This window comes from Gordionus sp. m RMFG-2023, chromosome 5 (genome assembly GCF_954871325.1).
Source record: "Gordionus sp. m RMFG-2023 chromosome 5, tfGorSpeb1-WG-v2, whole genome shotgun sequence".
In the NCBI taxonomy this organism is placed as follows: Eukaryota; Metazoa; Nematomorpha; class Gordioida; order Chordodea; family Parachordodidae; genus Gordionus; species Gordionus sp. m RMFG-2023.
The window spans coordinates 4,382,835-4,400,895 of record NC_088779.1 but is presented as its reverse complement, the minus strand read 5'-3'; the positions used below and the strand labels follow the sequence as shown (position 1 = coordinate 4,400,895).

Genomic DNA, 18,061 nt, shown 5'->3' with positions numbered 1-18,061 from the left:
TATTTTTCTGGATGGAATATTGAGTTAGCCGTTTTAAAAAATCGGCTCAAAATGAGCCGTTTAACAACACTACAAATTAGCCATAAATTTTGTCAGGTTTAAAGCCAATAAAACCACCTTAACCTGGTTAGTTGCACGAACTTACCCATTATTGTTTTGTGAGTTAGCTTTTAATACTATTTTTAAACTCGACGGTGTTTTATCTCCAACTAAATTGTTCATTTACAGGTATACCTGGGTAGGCCATTTTTCCTTCTAATCGCTTTTCTCCATTTTATGTGGTCCTGGGTATCGCTCCGAAAGCCTAACTTTTTCATGTCATTATCCAGCACTTTCATTCAGCATGTCCTTGGTCGCACTTAGGTCTTGTTCCATCCGCTTCCAATCAACGTCATCTATTCAACCGATTACCCTTTGGCTTCCGTTCAACATACCAAAACTATCTGAGTCTATAAGACATCACTTATTGCTTCTATCTCAATCCTTTCTCTCAGCTCCTGGTTTATTTTTCTTTCTCGCTGAGATACTCCGCATAATCGTCTACATTTTCATCTCCGATCTTTCTAAATAGGGTTTAGCGAGTAGCCTTAATTTACCCATGTCTCGCTGCCGTACATTATACAACTTCTCACACAGTTTGCATATATTTTTTCCTTAAAAGCTTGAGAGACAATTTTATCGGTTAAAATTGAAGGCATCTCTCTAAATTTTTTCCAAGCACACCTTACCCTCGCCACCATTATAATGGCTGAAGCCTCCATTTACACTAAGAATATCACCTAGGTAACAGAAACTTTCTAATTTTTTCCAAAATAAATATAATTGTGCCGTGTTTTGCTTCGCTAAAGTAATATGTTTGAATTTAATATTAAACCTTCATCCAGAATCATAGACTCTCCACGAAAAAGAAACAAATTAAAATTTTACTTATTCTCTACTCCAAATCAAAATTCAAAAAAAAAGGAAATCCAAATTTTCTCTTTTCAATTTTATTAAAATTACGATGAATCTTCAAAATCATAACTACCTATCTCCTCCAATCTAATTTTAATGGCCCATCTTACGTTATGCTTCCCGAGTAAAAGTTTATTGATTTCTTCAGCTTCCTTTTTAAAAATCAATCAAAATGTTCAATTGCGATTTCTGTCCAATGGATTGCTTGTATATGGATACGGCGTTGCTAATTTCCAATGGTCCTTACTGATTCCTAAAAATACAGATAAAAGTTCTCCTTATGGCTATTTTTGGTCCATTCTAAAGAACAGTTTAGTATAGGTGTAAAGCATGTTCTAGGTTGGAGTTTTATAGAGTCGCTCGAACATAAAATAAGGGTTATGTAAAACCCTGGGTTGGTATGTGATTATCCTTCATTTAGGAGATGGGGCAGGAAAATATTTTTTTCAGATATGGGGTTTGATTATTTACATTTAAGCAAAAGTTTTTTTTTTTTTTAAATTGATTTCATTAGGTTGTTGTAATGACAGTCAGTATGCTTTTTTCCCAGATTAAAATGGCAGTATATTGATTTTTTTCCTCTAAAAATTAGTACTCCTTTTAAATTCAAATGCCTGTATAAGCCCAAAAAAATGTTGTGATTTCATATGAAAGTAATTGGCTAGCGATCACGTGGCTCCAAGCACTTCTCCTCCTTAGGATAAATCAGACCCGCACAGTAGACTAGGGCCTGATCTAATTACAAAAAATGATAATTTAAAAAAAATTTCCATATTCACAATCAAGGTTGGGCAGCAATCAATTACATATGCGATTACCTAATCATATTTTTTTTCTTCAAATTATTAGACCAATTAATTTCATTTTTTATAATTCCTTTTCTCTTATTTAATAGATATATATAATTTTTTTTTTATAAAAATGATATGATTGCATGTCATTCATTCATATTTTATAATTTTCGCGTTAGTATGAATCATTTTGTATTTTTATCTTGGAATCTGACGATGACTCCGATAAAATTAGGGGAATCACCTCGACCAAATAATTTTCTTAGGGATATGTCCCTTAAATTTTGAGCAGCTCTTTTTATCATGGATAATTCTCTTTCACTTTTTTAAAATTTTTTTCTCTCCTTGATATATACCTACTATCTGACGACCACGATTAAACCACCACTATAATTTATTTTTTAAATAACAAGGTCTTAATCCAATTCTTTTAAGAGAAAACAATCCTTCAATTTTTAACACAATATGATAACTTTAAAAAATTAATCCACCGAATCATCAAAAGCCAATAGGCGACAATTTACTTCACCAGTATATATATTTTTTAGAAAAATCAAAGACATCAAAAATCCTATAAGTAATCACGTGACTAAAGAGTTGATTTCCCAGTTTTTGTTATCAAAAGTTCTGAAGCCTCTGAATTTCGAAGATGAGAGAAAGGATATAAATATCGGATTTAAATGAAGACTTTTCAATTTTCAGAGTATAATAATTGCCAAGCAATCTCGAGCTTTTTAGCAACTATTTCCTACCCATTTTTTTAGGCGTAGTGGGTTTAAATAAAAAATCTAAATAAAATTATATAAAGTCATTAATAATATATGAAACCGTGTTCATTAAACACTTTCAAATGTAAAAGTCCCTAGATTACGATTCTCCAAAACTAGTGTTGTTAAACGGATCTATTTGAGCCTATTTTAAAAAACGGCTAACTCATCCACAAAAATGTAACGCAAGCCTAAAGATTTCACCCATGATAAGGTTTAGAGATCTATTAGCGAAATCTCGTAGATAATTGTTTTCTGGTTAAAATATTTATTTAGTCAATTTTAAAAATCGGCTCAAAACGAGCCGTTTAACAACATTAAACAATCAATATATTTTTTAACATGAGAGTTTTTACATCTACCCCCAAATTCAATCAAAGATAATAGACTTGAAAGCTATATTTAATGAAAGAGATAGAATTAATTATCTTAGAAATTTTCCAACGATTAAATTGGTGTTTTTGAAGTCCTATTTCGTCTTAGGCGACACCGGTTGTAAGACTATTTATTTCGCTAAAATACATTTAAATACATATTTGAAAATATGTGATATGTTATAAATAAATTACTTTTTTTTATAGCCTCTATGTAATGTAATAATTAAATATAATCTTCACGATTCTCTTTTAAATGATAATACAACGTTGCTTATAAGCAATTTTATAAATCGGGCATTATAATGTTCATATAATATTATGTTGATTTGTGTAATGATATACAAATAAAATTAATATATATATTTTTTTAATTGTGTTAATTTGTAAATGTATGATAAATATTTGCTTCTTTGTTGCCTTTTTGCGTTCCATCAATCTTTATTTGATGAGCCTTTAATTAAACTTTGCAGGTGGCAGCATGTCCTTCTAAATGTTGACTGATACATTAGCGATATATTGGGGGGGGGGTTAAGATATATACATTAATTATATTACTTTTGACTTCTAACTGCAAATTAAATTTTTTAGGCCCGAACCTACTCCTGCCCAAATTTTTTAATGGCATTGCAGGTCTCTAATATGAACTTTTAATCCTTATAAAATATTTAAAAGTAGGGTCACATTCTAAGTGACTAAAAGATTAAACTGAACATCCCAAAATCTACCCTGCAGCGTAGATGAATGAGTGTCCCATGAAGATCCGAATATTTTTTTAAGGATTAATTCTTAGTTTGAATTATTTTTTGGAATTTGATAAATCCTGCTCAATTATAATTGATAAAACAATCTAAACGGATCTAATTAACTCATACCTCACCCTTTGAGTTCTCTCACTTCATATTAAGGTCACGTGCTAACGAATAGAAAAACTTGTTAAACTTATTATCCTCCTCCTCTGTCCATTGAGTATCATATATACTTTATTTGTCTGAAATCAATAAGATTCTTATTTTATATGATGAAATAAGTTGGTAATGTATTTTTTCTTTACGTTTGTATGCTGGCGATGATATGAGGTTTCCGCAATCTTCGCGCTGAATTTTTTTGTATGTTTAATAATTATGACAGATATAAATGTAGTAATTATATACAATTAAGTAAAATACAATCCTATTCATGTAATTAAATATTTTCTCTGAAAATAAAATGGATGGTGGGGGTGGGGGAATTCTTTTTAGAAATGTGTATATTATAAACTCATAGGTAACGTTACAAGTTTATGCTTTTTCTTATTTTTACACTCCTAGTTTTTTGATATTATATCGTGCACAAAATTAAGTCGGGTAAAAAATTTGGAGGAAAAACTAAAACCTTAAATTTGATATTGGTCCGTAAATCGCGATTATAAGACGGTGTCGTAGGGCGGAAATTATTTTCCAGCGATATTTTAGGCTCGCCCGCATTGCTACGCTTTAATCTACGGAAAGATTTCATCTATCAAATTTTAAATTTATTATTTTGTTTATTGCAAAAATAAAATCGCAATTTATAATTGTTATTAATTCTTTCTTCATTTAGTCCAACTTCATGCTAAATTACAGACATTATGTTTAATCTTAACTCGATATCTAATCAACACCACTAATATATATATATATGACCAGTGCCACTGATACGAACAAGGGTTTGTTGAGCAGGAGCCATATGACGGACTCTTGACAGGTAGGAAACGGTAAAGAACCGGAATACGTTATATATTCTTCGTTATTCGTCATCAAATCTTTCAGATTTACATCTTCCAAGTTGACATTCATGCCTTTTTTTTGTTTGTTGAGAATTTAAAATTAAATAATAGAAGAAAAAAAACAAACAACTGCAGGTTATATATAATTGGCAACCATTTTTTAATATTTCGTAAAGGAAATTATAATATAAATGATGGTGTAGCGCTTTGGCCCTGGCATGCCCTTCTGTCGGGAAAGGGAAATGGGATGTCTTTCTCTTGAGATGAAGGAAAAGTGTGAAGGACTTTGGCGTTAAGTTCACCGGTTATCGGGATTGGGTAAGAATTTTTCCTTTAGAGATGTCTCAAGTGAAGAAAAAAATTGATATTTTTTTTAAAACATGTTTATCCACGAGGGTTTGGTTCTAACTTTAAAATTTAAAAAAATGAAATCCTACTTTAGTCTCCACAAGATAGTCCTGATCTTAAACCTTAATATAAATCTTATAAGGAATTAATCGTTAAAAAATATTGCAGGAAGCAGCGTAAGGATTCTCTCAAGAAAAAAAAGAGATAAATAATTTATCTATAAATGAATCCCAAAAACTAATTAAGGCTTTAAAAAAAAGTAAGAGATTTTTTATCAATAAAAATATTTTTGTTTTCCGAGATATTTCGGTTACTGATTTTGATTGTGGTAAGGAGATTGGCCACCAATACAACAGCCGATTTATTAAAATTTCCATTCGTCTATTTATAATCACATGATTTACTATAAGATTTTGACAGATGATTGAACAAACATTTTTTAATATATTTTAATCCTGACCCATATCTTTCAAACCTTTAATTTTACCCTAACCAATCTTTCTCCAACCTTTATTCATACTCCTTACTTTAGTTATACTTGTTCAATTTTAAATATATTTCCAGGCAATTTAAACAAAATATAGTTTCAGCTGAACATTCATTGAGTCTAGCTATTTATCACTATTTTATATAATTTTTGAAAATGTTTATATTTAAAAAAAAGTTACTATTACTAAAATATCTCGAAAAAATATAAATATTTTTATTGACGAAAAATCAATGCCATGTTTAAATTAAAACGATGCACAAATAAATCAAACATCTGTTAAGAGACATTTTTCTTAAACAATCTAACCCCCGGAAACAATTTTAAAAAAATTCATCATCTAACACGAAATATAAAATTATTTCCAATATTCCCCAAAAAAAACCGACTTGAAAATTCAAATATAAAAAGAATTTAATACCTAGAATTAATTAATAATAAATCCATTTATATATTTATATTTATTGATTAAAATTTTAAATTATTAAAAAAATTCCCAAAACCCGATAAATAAAATTCGTCGATCCGACTTATTCCGCCGAAAATAAAAAATAATCACTCTTTCCCCTTCCAAGGGTTGGGTTTCCGGTTTTCATCCGGTTTTACAAAAATAGCATAAATATGATCAAAATAATTTTATCACTATAACTAATGCCGTAAGTCGGCTAGATTAAAGAAAGTCATTTTATAGCGCAAATATATTTTTTACAAAATTTATATCGACCATAAATGTTTTATGTATAATAATCATTTTAAATTCCCATGTCACTTCACTCATTTATGTATTATAAATTTAAAAATTAAAATTATGCAAAATAATAATAAAGATATATATATATTAAAATTTTATTAGGTAATTTAAATTTAAAAATAAAATAAAATAGATGTTATAAAATAAAATATAATAAAATAAAATAATAAATAGTACCTTTATATTCTATTTTATGTATATCTTTGAATAATTTTTGTAAAATTGGTGAAGTTGAATTTGATATCTAAAAATATTGGAGGATAATGAAGATTAAAAAAAAATTTTTTTATAGTGTATAAATTATGTTTATATATATGACATGATAGATAATGCCAAAAAAAAATTTGAACCCATATAGTTTAAATCAGAGGCCTGCAGAGGTACCATTTGCAAGGCCCGGCCCGGTTTTATCAAAAATGTTTTTCGGCCCGGCCCGGGTTTTATATTTTCAGGCCCGGCCCAGCCCGGCCCGGCTTTTTTGAAATAAATTTCAGACCCGATTAGCTAATAATGGCGATTTCAAATATTTGATTTTAAAACTTACGGCTCGGATATTTTATTAAAAAAATTATTCAGGCCCGGCCCGCTCGGGTATATTTAAAAAATATGGACTGGCTTGTGTACCCGGACCGGGCTTAGGACCGGGCCTGCGTCTCTGGTTTAAATGATAATATATAAATTTACTTTCAAGAATATGGAAATGGCAACTAACCCGAACATAGAATTCGAAGCTATCGTGTGATTAGAATATATGTCAGAATTGTACATAAACATTTGTATCTTTTTTTTTGGTTATTATTATATAAAAAAAAATTAACTTCGAATTTTGTTAAGAATTGTTGAAATTTATTTTAAAGGAGGATAAATTCTCATTCTCCGCAATTGAAAAATTTTGCGTTTGTACCAAAGTTTGAAAAAGAAATAGAGAAAAAATATTTTTTTTTTAAATGTGATATCATCAAGAAAATTTTTTAATATATAAAGAATTATTCTCTAAAGAAATCTTCATTTTTGAAAGATCACAATCTTTGCAAATGTTAAACTTCTGGTTTCTACATATATATATATGGAACCCGAAAAATCAATCCTTATGTATTATTTTTGAATCCGTAGGAAAAGGAGAGGGGGGGGGGGGGTGATTTAATAAATTTAGAAATTATTAATGTTCTTTTCACGAACCCCTAGTTATGGTAAACGACCCGATTTAAGCTTATATTTATAAACGGATAACTCAATATTTTAACCAGAAAAATTATCGCCTAACCCATGAGATATCGCTGATAAATCTCTAAATCTTTGTGCCGCCTTATTAGCTTAATATCTTTGCCTGATAAAATATGAGTTAGCCATTTTTAAAAATCGGAATCGGCTCAAATCTAGCCGTTTAACAACACTACCCGGAACTATAAATCTTATCCGACCGAACTTGGATCCATTGGATTCGGTAGAGGCATTTTCTTGATTTTAAACTGGACGAATCTTTATTCGAATCGGGCCTCATAGGGATCTTAGAAATCTATTTGTATCGAATGTGTCTCGATACAATTTTAAACTTTGTTCCGGATTTGTATGAGATCTTAAAAAAAAAGATAGGATCGAAACGGAATTAGAGTGGTCGGAAAAAAAATTAATTTTCTCTCTGATTCAATCGGACCCCGAAAAAGGTCAATAATTTTAAATTTTAACACAATTTAAATTATTATAAAAGATAAAACAATTTTTTTTTTTTACTTCAGCTGGAAATGATATTCCATTGATGGAATGCTCGGATCCTATTCCCTCGTGAGAACCGAAATGTAATAGGAGTCGGTAAAAGGAATAATTGTAGGACAATGGCCCACCCCATAATTTGAAAATGGATGGATTTCCTTGGCTTACATTAGTCTTTATTATCAAGTTATGGCCATCGTTTAACAAAACGTCTCTAGATAACTTGTAAATTAAGTTTGTTTATTATTTTATTTCGAGATTATTCAGTGTTAAAAAAATGGCTTGACTATTGGCTCAAATTCAGAGTTTAATCCAAAGACCTGCAGAGGTATCATTTGCACGCCCGGATTCTTTTTTCAAAAAATTTTTCAACCCGGCCCGGGTTTTATATTTTAGGCCCGGCCCGTTTTTAAAAATATATATCTTATTTATTTTCGCGTATTATAGCTAATAATGGCGATTTAAAATATTTGGTTTCAAAATATACGGCCCGGCCTGTGTACCCAGCCCGGTAGGGGCTTACCGGGTCTGCAGGTCTCTGGTTTAATCCTTCATAACGATCAACCTTGGGTTCAATAAAAAATTTCTTATCATGTTAGGTAAAAATATTAATAGCATATTCTTCCTATTCTATTTTATTTTCTCCAAATATTTTTACTATTAACTATAGACTTGTCATTTTTAATCAACAAAGGATAAGATTATCAACATTTCTTATAAAAATAAACGTGTATCTTAGTATTAATAAAAAACTACTCTAATTATTTTCTTTAAAAATGTTTATTTACAGCACTAGATTCAAATTTTAACGGGTCAAGGTTAGGGTCGTGCAAGAGATTTGCGAGTTCTATATCTATAGGTGATTGGTATTTTCCGCTCGAGCACATAGACCATTCGGGATTCACTAGACCCCAATAATTAGCCCCTAAAAAATAAATGTAGACCTTTAAATTTCTTTTTAATAGCTAGTTTTAAGGCTTGATTCCGTGCTCAATATTAAAATTTAGTATCTCCTCCATAACTAATGAATAGAGAAAGATTAACGTATATATTACAAATGCCATCTGATATATAACCTAGAAAACTTATTTTTTGAGGTATTTTATTTATCGTTAAGCCTGACCTCGATGCCAAGATTTGGCAAATAAAGGTTACACCCATGAGCTAAATATTTAGGCTTCTAATCTGAATTTTTTTTAAATTTTTTTTATAGAATATTGCTGTTTATCCTAAATTCTTATTATTAAATTATTTCTTAATTCTGGGTTAAAAACATAATCGGGCCGTTTTTAATCGACCTAAATCGAGGGTCGAACAACATTAATTCAGATAATGTAGGCAATACCCCTGCAGAGGTCAGATTTACCCGGGGTATGAGCTGGATATACGGGGCTTATAGGTCAACTTCTGATGTACATAGAACACTTTAATTATATATAGACAATTTTTTTTTTAAATTTAAATTATACCCGAGAATCCTTCGTATGTCCACCACTCATCCCAAGACGCTGATATATCTAATATAAAAGAAAAATGTTATTTTTATATAATTAATTAACCTATGTCAAAATGGACCCTAATTATTTGAGGTTATAACGAATATATTTATATGTTAACGTAAATGTGTTTTTTCCGACAATGTATTATTTTTTCAACTTTAGATCATTTTTTGAGCGCGTTTTTAAAATTTTTTTATCTGATTTTACCGGTAATGTATGTCGTCCTATGAATTTCAGACAATTTTCGCTTGAACCCTTAAATTTAATATAATTTATATTTATTTTATGATCATATTAATACAAAAAAACATGATATTATTTAATAGTTTTTTTATTTATATAATATAATAATAAACAAATACATATATTAGTAATAAGGAGAAAAATAAAGAGAGGGGGGGAACGGTCACAAAAAGTATTGAGGTTAAAACAAATCATCTTATGGGATGAGGCTGCCAATGAAGCTAATATAATTTGCCTTGTGTATCGCTATGGCAAGTCTCTGTGGTAAGAAGAAGCCTTCGCGAGGTTCACCCGTTAGTTGACGAATGTGAAGGCCAAGTTCTTTGAAAAAAAAAGACAAGGCACATTTCCCAAAAGTTGTAAGGGTTGTGGAAATGATGAGAATGAAAATGTATTCTTGAAAAATTTCAGAATATTTATCTATTTTAAGTGACTTCTTTTTCTCAAGAATATTAAATGTTTGGTTGGGTGGTGCAAGTAAATTTTTCCATAAATTTTATATATAAATTATAAATGAGACTCAAAAGTTATCGGTAAAATTATCTACAATTCGATATGGTATTCTAAAACTTGCTGAAATACATTTCCGGTGAAATCTAAATTTAAAAAAAACCCACTCAAAAAACGATTCAAAGTTGAAAAAAATAACTATTGCCGGGAAAAAAACACATTGACACTAACATATATATATTAATTACCCAATCTGTCAGCAAGGTTTATTAAAATTTTAATTTTATATGAATTATTTTTGTGAATGTTTTCACATTATTTTAAGTTTAAGACAATTTTATAATTTCTTATTTAGTCATATACATGGAATTGTCAACCAAAGTTTTCAACGAGAGTTGGAAATCAATAGAAACAAAAGTTATACCGTCTTTACGTTAAAGAAAATTAAGTTTGAATTATATAAATATTATAATTTAGATCTGTTCCAAGTCTTTAAATTACCATAAATATTGTCTGCCAATATTTTTATACGTGATAAAATTGGGATTACTTTATCATTTAAAATTGATATTTAGTCCTAGTAATTATCATAAAAAAATTTTATTAGCTTAAAATGTAAAAAATTTAAAAGTTACTTTTGACGTGTTAAAATTTTAAGCGTTTAAAAGTTTTCATCAGCATATTTCCCCTAAAAATTTTGTTAGAACCATCGAAGCAATCTTATTAAAACAAATTATGGGTTTAAATTAATGCCAAAGTTGATTTGTTTTTAAATTATCTGAGAAGAAATTTCTGCCCGGGATAACACTATCCCCGGTCTCTATATTATTTTTTTTTTTAAAAAATAATATTTTACCCCTTTATCTATAAAACTATACGATTAGCGTTTATATAATTTAATAATATATTTTTTTTTCAATATTAATTCTTTTTAAGAATAATAATTCTTCTTTTTCATAGTATATTATTTGTACTTTCATTTTTCGTTCTTTACAAGACAAGACTTACATATTTAATGATTTTTTTGTAATTTTTTTTATATATTATATACTGTATTATATTTGAAGTAAAATAACATTTTTAAATCATCGGGAAATAGTCAAAAGTCAAGTAAGTTTAAGTATATATATTTATGATCACAAAATTTTTACGGGTTTAGTAAATTTATTTTAAAACAGGGAAGATAATTTAAAAGCGAATTTATGTGATATTCACTTCCCTTCCCTTCCCTTCCCTTCCCTTCCTTCCTTCTTTCCTTCCAGTTTTTCCTTTCTTCCTTCCTTGTAAAATTAAATAAGAATATACGATTAGTTTTAGATTTTTTTATTACCTTTGTACAAAAATGTCAAGGAGAATAAGACCATTAAGCCCCGATGGTTGAGAATTGAAATTATGGCTTCCAAAAAAACTAGGGGAAAAAAATAATAAAATTAGAAAATATTTTTAAGTGATAAGGAGCTATATATATCTTGAAATGTAAATTAAAATCAAGAATTTCAAATATAAAAGTAATACTACAACAATTAATATTTATAATATGTAGAAAGTTTAACAACATTTATTTTCAGATGTCATAAGAGTCTCTCTCTCTATACTGGATCATAGCACGATTCATCATAGTGATTTTAAGTCTTAATAAATTTAATCATAAAAAGAAGTTTATTATTTGTATATTTAAATACTATTTTTTAAATATTCTTGGAAGTTTTTTATTACATTTAAGGTTTTTATCATTTATATCCAATAAAATTTTGTTAAAATGACCACTATTTTTAAGGCTGACAAAATATTTTGGTGATGTGGCCCTGTTGAATAAAATCCGTAATTAAAAGAAGTAACCGAATTCTTCCATACCACAAACTTAGTTATTGTTCAACGGTCAGATTTGTCACCATCTAGTGCCAAATCTTTCTATGATCCATAATCAAAATCTTGACTTGCGTAATATTATTTTGGATTAGATCTTAACTAGGATGTTTACAAATTAAACTTCATAAGTACATGAAGAAAAGTTAAGATCAAATGGAATGGAATAATTTATAAAAATGCTATATATTTAATCTTACCCGAAATATAGGAATATCTCATTCCTTTTAGGAGCTAAAAGAAGATAAATAGATTCCTTTAGTTTTTTAGGATTGATTCAAATCTTAAATCATTATATATTTAATTTTTATTATTATATTATAGAGTTTTCTCATTTTTTTTGTTTCAAAATTGGTTTATTTTAGCAAAAATATTTGTTATTAATTAAATTAAAAAACCCCCAAAAAAGTTGTAAAAAATATTTGATATTTTATCTTATTAATAAACGTTAATTTTTTCTATAAATCCGAAATATATATTTTCACAAATTCAATTATCACCGAAAATAAAATATATAAGTAATTATATTAAAAAATATTTAATAATATTTTGATATTGATTCAAAAAATAAATATATATATATAATAATAACATAAAAATAGATTATAAACGTTTTATTTTATTTATCTAATTTTTGGTATAGTAGTGACATTTCATTCCTTTTTAGGTATTATAAAGAAATAAATGATATCTAAAAAAAAATAATAAAGAAAATATAAGAGAAATATGTGTGACAAAAAAAAATGAATCACATTTTGACCGATTTTATAGAAATCAGGCACATGCAAGGCAGGGATGAAACATGCCCGATAATTAAAGATAAATAAACACGGAAAAAGCCTGGTCTAAAAAATGCTTTTTGCCAATTTAAGGAATGGAAGATGTTGAAAAATCTCATAATAAGAGTGTTAAATATTCATTTATTACTCATTCACTTTGCCTTTAAAAACAATTTATGTCCCTAAAATCAAAATAAACAATATTTTAAAAATTCGAGTCCTTATTCAAAATTATGACCTGTGCAGATCCCTGATATAGATTTATCATTTTTAGAGTAGCACTCTAAGCGAAACGTTCTATTAGTGTTGTTAAATGGCAAAACGGCTAACTCCATATTTATCCAGAAAAAATTGAGCCGTTTAACAACAATAGAAATAAGTAACACCCCATACTTTTAACGATACTTTTCTAAGAGTGTATGTATTTTTTTTTATCAGAAGAAACGCAGTTACTAGTTGCGTTACTGTCATTGACATTACTTATAAAGCACTTCTTTTAAAGTCATTTATTAATATGGTTTAAGCCGAGTTTTATTACGATTTTTTTTTGAAACCAGTTTATACTTCATAATCTATTAAAGTTCACTTTAAAATAAAGAGATATTTTATAGAGTGAATAATTGGTCCCCAAGGTATCCGAAATTGTTAAGCAAATTTGATTAGGAAAGTCAATAAACACTACACTCCCTTACAATTTTAAAGCTGCTATAATTACTTTCTTTTCGTTTTAAATTAGATTTTAAATTATTATTTTTTAAATTTCATTATATTTGTATTTTTATGATTGCTTTTGCTATGGACTTGTTAAATTTGAACATAACCTATTATAATCTTATATTAGCTTTGCTCAAAATTAGACAATTGAAGTATAAATCAAATTCCTTTGAAGATTGGTTGTTATTAAATTTAGTTGAATTTGTTTGCCAATAAAATTATAGGGTTAGAAAATGGAAAATTATAAATATTTTTAATTAAAAACCCATTATGATTATATTACGATAACAAAAAAACTTATATTACCAATTCATTTAGTGCAGTTTAAGAACTTTGGAGAGATCTAGAAAAAATTTATTAATCTCTAAAAAAAATACTAAATATAAATTCTACGGCTGTGCTCTGAACAATGACATATGATAATACTTTAGACTGACAATACATTCATTAAAAGCGTACACCAATGAAAACAGCTGGGGACACCATTTTGTCATTACTAAAAATTCCAAACGTTTATTCTTATGTCTGACGCAATTTATTAAAGAATTGCCGATCATCGAGATAATAAGGAAGGAAGTTATCAATCTAATAGTAGTTTTTAACATGAGAATAATTACTATATGGGTTACCAGGCGGGTCCATTTGATTTTCATTCAACCACGCTTCCATGCATTATTATGAATGCATCGTCAGTCTAGGTATTATCATATGTCACTGGCCCTGACTTGTCCTATTCTTTATAAAATTCTGAAAAGCCGTTCTGATTAGCGATTTTTAGATTTAGATAAATAGGAATGATTATACTTTAAGCGTGTTATGCCAAAATCTATCACTTAAAAGAAAATGCCGTTCAGGCTGATTAAGACGGGATAGGACGTTTGACTTGAAACCGGATGTTCTAAATTACATAAATTGATAAGAGAAAAATTGAAAGCCTCTTATTCATCTTGTAAATAAATTGTTTCTTTTACATTTAAATTTCAGGATATATTATTAAATATTTTAAATATATTTTTTTATTTTTATAATAATAATAATAATAATATAGTATTTTACCCAATTTGGCTTAATTTTAATTACTTCGTTTACAAAAACTTTGATAAATCTTTTATTTAGCATTGTATAGGCACAAAGATTATTATGATTAGCCATAAAAAACTTTTTAAACTAAATTCACCATTTTAAAATTGCCTATTTATTTTTATAACATTATACGTTACAGCAGGGACGGCACTGCCTTTACAACCTCAGGGGGAACAAATATTTTTTAAATTTAGGGGGCTCGAGTTCCTGCCCCCTCTAATAACCCTACTGCTTTACAGTTAAAACACATTAATCGGTCAATGCGCGTATTGTCCAGTATGTGTAGAATACCTATCCTATATATTTCAGATAATTTGATCATGGACTTTATGATTTGACTGTACTGTAACATATATTTAGATATAAATTTTTAGAAAAAGGCAATGATTTTTTTAAAAAAAAAATATCTTCAAATTTCTTGCAACAAAAGTATAAATATTTTATAATTTAAAGACAGTCTTAAAAAGTTTACATTTTCTCAGCTGGCATTAGAGATGGAGGGAGGGGGGGGGGTAAAGAATTCAAAAGGGGTAAATTAACCCACCCACTCCTACCCCTCCTTGTTACATCGCTAGATTGATGGAATGAATAAAATTCTAGCCACATTTCATAATTATAATTCTTAAATAATTCGTTCCTTCATTATCATTCTATGAGGTGTGATAATTTTTTTTCCACAAGACTTCAAAATATATAGTAATAAATATTATATCTTTTATTAAATGGAAAATAATCTATTTTTATAATTATTTTTATTTTCAAATTATCCTTTTTTTTATTTTATAAAAATATCAAAATTTGTATTGTTTGTCATAATTGCAAAAATTGAAATACATTGATTTCACCTAACCGCCTTAAACGTTTTTTTAAAACCGAATTTTATTCTTTGAAATATTTTAAAATTTTATATCCCATTTTTTAATAGCAAAATTTTGGTGACAAAAAAGTAAATGAATTTTTTTTTATAATGTATTTTTTAAAATTTTCATTTTATATTCTCTGTAAAATATATAATAATAAATAAAAATTTATTTTTAACCTAACAATTATTAAATTAGAGTGGGGGTTGTGTTTTATTAATCCTTTTGATAAAAATAATAATTGCTTTTTTTTTAATACTGGTAATTTCACATTATCCTAAATGTAATGACAATAAAAATAATAATAATAAGACAAATTAAATGTATTACCCTTCAAAAAACTTTACCAAGATTGGTGTTGTTAAATGGCTCGATTTGAGCACTAAATATTTTAGCCAGAAAAATATTGTCTATGCCTCGAGATTTCGTTAATAGATGTTCAAACCTTTGTGTCCATCTATGAGCGAAATCTTAAGGCTTGCATAATAATTTTTCTTAATAAAATATTGAGTTGGCCGTTTAACAACACTAACCAAGATTATATGCCAGCCAACCCCCTTTTATTATTAATAATATTTGGATTAGTTTTTTTTAAAAAAATATAGCATTCTCATGCTATTAGCATCTGGCCGTATTTGAGGCTTGGACTTTCGAAATAAATTTACGATAAATCGAAAACTATGTCGAAGTAGTTCGACAAACTTTTTTAAAATTTCTAATGCATAATGTTAAATATTTAATAGCCTAAAATGGACACGTTTATTATTTTTAGATTAGTTATAACCATTAAATACTCCAAAGGGGGTTTATAGTACTCCAAAATTGCTAAAAGTTGCTATCACCCGAAAGCCCTGAAGTATTATGATGTAGAATTTTTAGTTAGCATCATTAAAGATATCTTGGAACATACATTCCAAATCTTACTTATGTGGTTGCGTAGTTTTTAAGGCATTTCGTGACTGATCAGGGTCTGGGAGTATGATTCAAGATCGTTGATGGGATAGGGAGGTTATAAAGAAGCTGTTGTCATTAGATTAAATTGGATAATTAATTTTTTTTTGTTGGGGATTGGAAGTAATATCGTGGTTCTCTTAGAGGGGCATAGAAGTGCTTATTTAAAAGAATTTATATTTATAATCAATATCAAAATTACCTATGATTTTTGTATCAACTTTGGGATAGAAAGTTATAAGTCAACACAAATAAACCAGCAATGTCTATATATAAAATGAAATTACTTAAGGAATTTTTCGAAAATTTGAACATTTCTGACAAAATTGTAATTATTTTAATATAAAATGGATAACTGATTAAATATTTTAATTAAGAGGGTAGTCCACGTTACCCCATAAAAACTTCTAAGATGGAGGCAGGGGAGAGGGGGTAAGACGCAGGATTTTAGAATATTTTTAGGCGAGCAAGAGTATACAATTATTTCTATATTTTTTTGAAATCAAATCAAACTCCAAGATAAATTATCTGTTATAAGAAATCTAATCTAAACTCAATTTGGAGTAAAAATAAATAACTTATATTTTTTGGGTGGAAAATTCATGAGAATTTTGCTAATAAACAGAAATTTATGTAAATTATAACAGGAATTTATGGGAATTCTAGGGAAAAAATAAATTTATTTAAAGGAATTTTTTATTTTATATCAAAAAAATTAACATCTAATTATGACTTTTTTACGTTAAAAATTAAATAATTGCATTTTTAATGTAATTATAAATCATTGCTAAGTATATAAGTTAATCTATTTTGGGGAAAAAGTTGTATAGTAGTCAAATAAAATATAGGTGTTATTAGGCTTAGGAAACAAAAATTAATGTGAAAGAATATTCTGAATAGATAAAATGAACCCATTCTCATGATTAATTATATGAAAAATTAGGATTGAACCTTTTTTAAAAAATGTGAAATTTTAGGAATATTTTTTTTCTACGCGAATTAGAGGGCCGGGTGCGGGTTTATCTCTAATTGTGACATCAGGATAAAATTATAATTAAAAATATGAAAGAAAAGGAAACATGATTTAAAAATAGAAGGGAGATAGATTCTCACTTATAAAGGTAGGATCTTCTAAATCTTTTAGTGAGATCTAATACTATTCACATAAATAGCCTGAAACACGGAGTATTTATTTCCCCGAATATTTTTTTAAAAGGGAGAAGGCATCCAAAATCATTAAAAGATTTCATAAACTAGCTCAGCTGTTAAATCGCTTAGCATCGCGCTTATATTCTATAATTTATTTAATTACTAAATAATAAATATGAAAATTACATATATGAACTACGACTACTAGAGTTAATATGAGGTTTTGTGTGTCACAATATTTGTTGTTAGTTTAAGAAATTTTAATATAATTTTAAAAGAATAATTGACTGAGTAAATATAAACATGTATATACACATATTTAATACGTAAGGGAGCGCTTGTTATTTAATAAATATAAAATAATATTACAAGCTAATAAATTTTGGGGTCAAAACTGAAAAATTAGACATTTTATATGTAATTAAATATTTATATTTTCACATCGAAAGTCTTGATATAAAGAAATATTACAATGGATTTATTTTTGTTAAATTAATTTTAAAGACTGGTGTTATAAATTAAAATATTGGCGTAAATA

The 18,061-nt window shown here is 27.8% G+C and overlaps 1 protein-coding gene across 1 annotated transcript; it reads right to left on the bottom strand.

Annotated features, from left to right (window-relative positions):
* Window positions 1-3,136: 3,136 nt before the first annotated feature.
* On the bottom strand, window positions 3,137-12,273 carry LOC135929900 (carbonic anhydrase-related protein 10-like). Its single transcript, XM_065466640.1, has 11 exons — window positions 12,188-12,273; window positions 11,452-11,529; window positions 9,399-9,446; window positions 8,718-8,854; window positions 7,951-8,151; window positions 6,904-6,999; window positions 6,397-6,463; window positions 4,551-4,705; window positions 4,261-4,383; window positions 3,941-3,983; window positions 3,137-3,386 (listed from the first exon to the last, which is right to left on the bottom strand). The coding sequence occupies exons 1-11, from the start codon at window positions 12,207-12,209 to the stop codon at window positions 3,376-3,378; spliced, it is 981 nt and encodes a 326-aa protein (XP_065322712.1). The 5' UTR covers window positions 12,210-12,273; the 3' UTR covers window positions 3,137-3,375.
* Window positions 12,274-18,061: the final 5,788 nt, after the last annotated feature.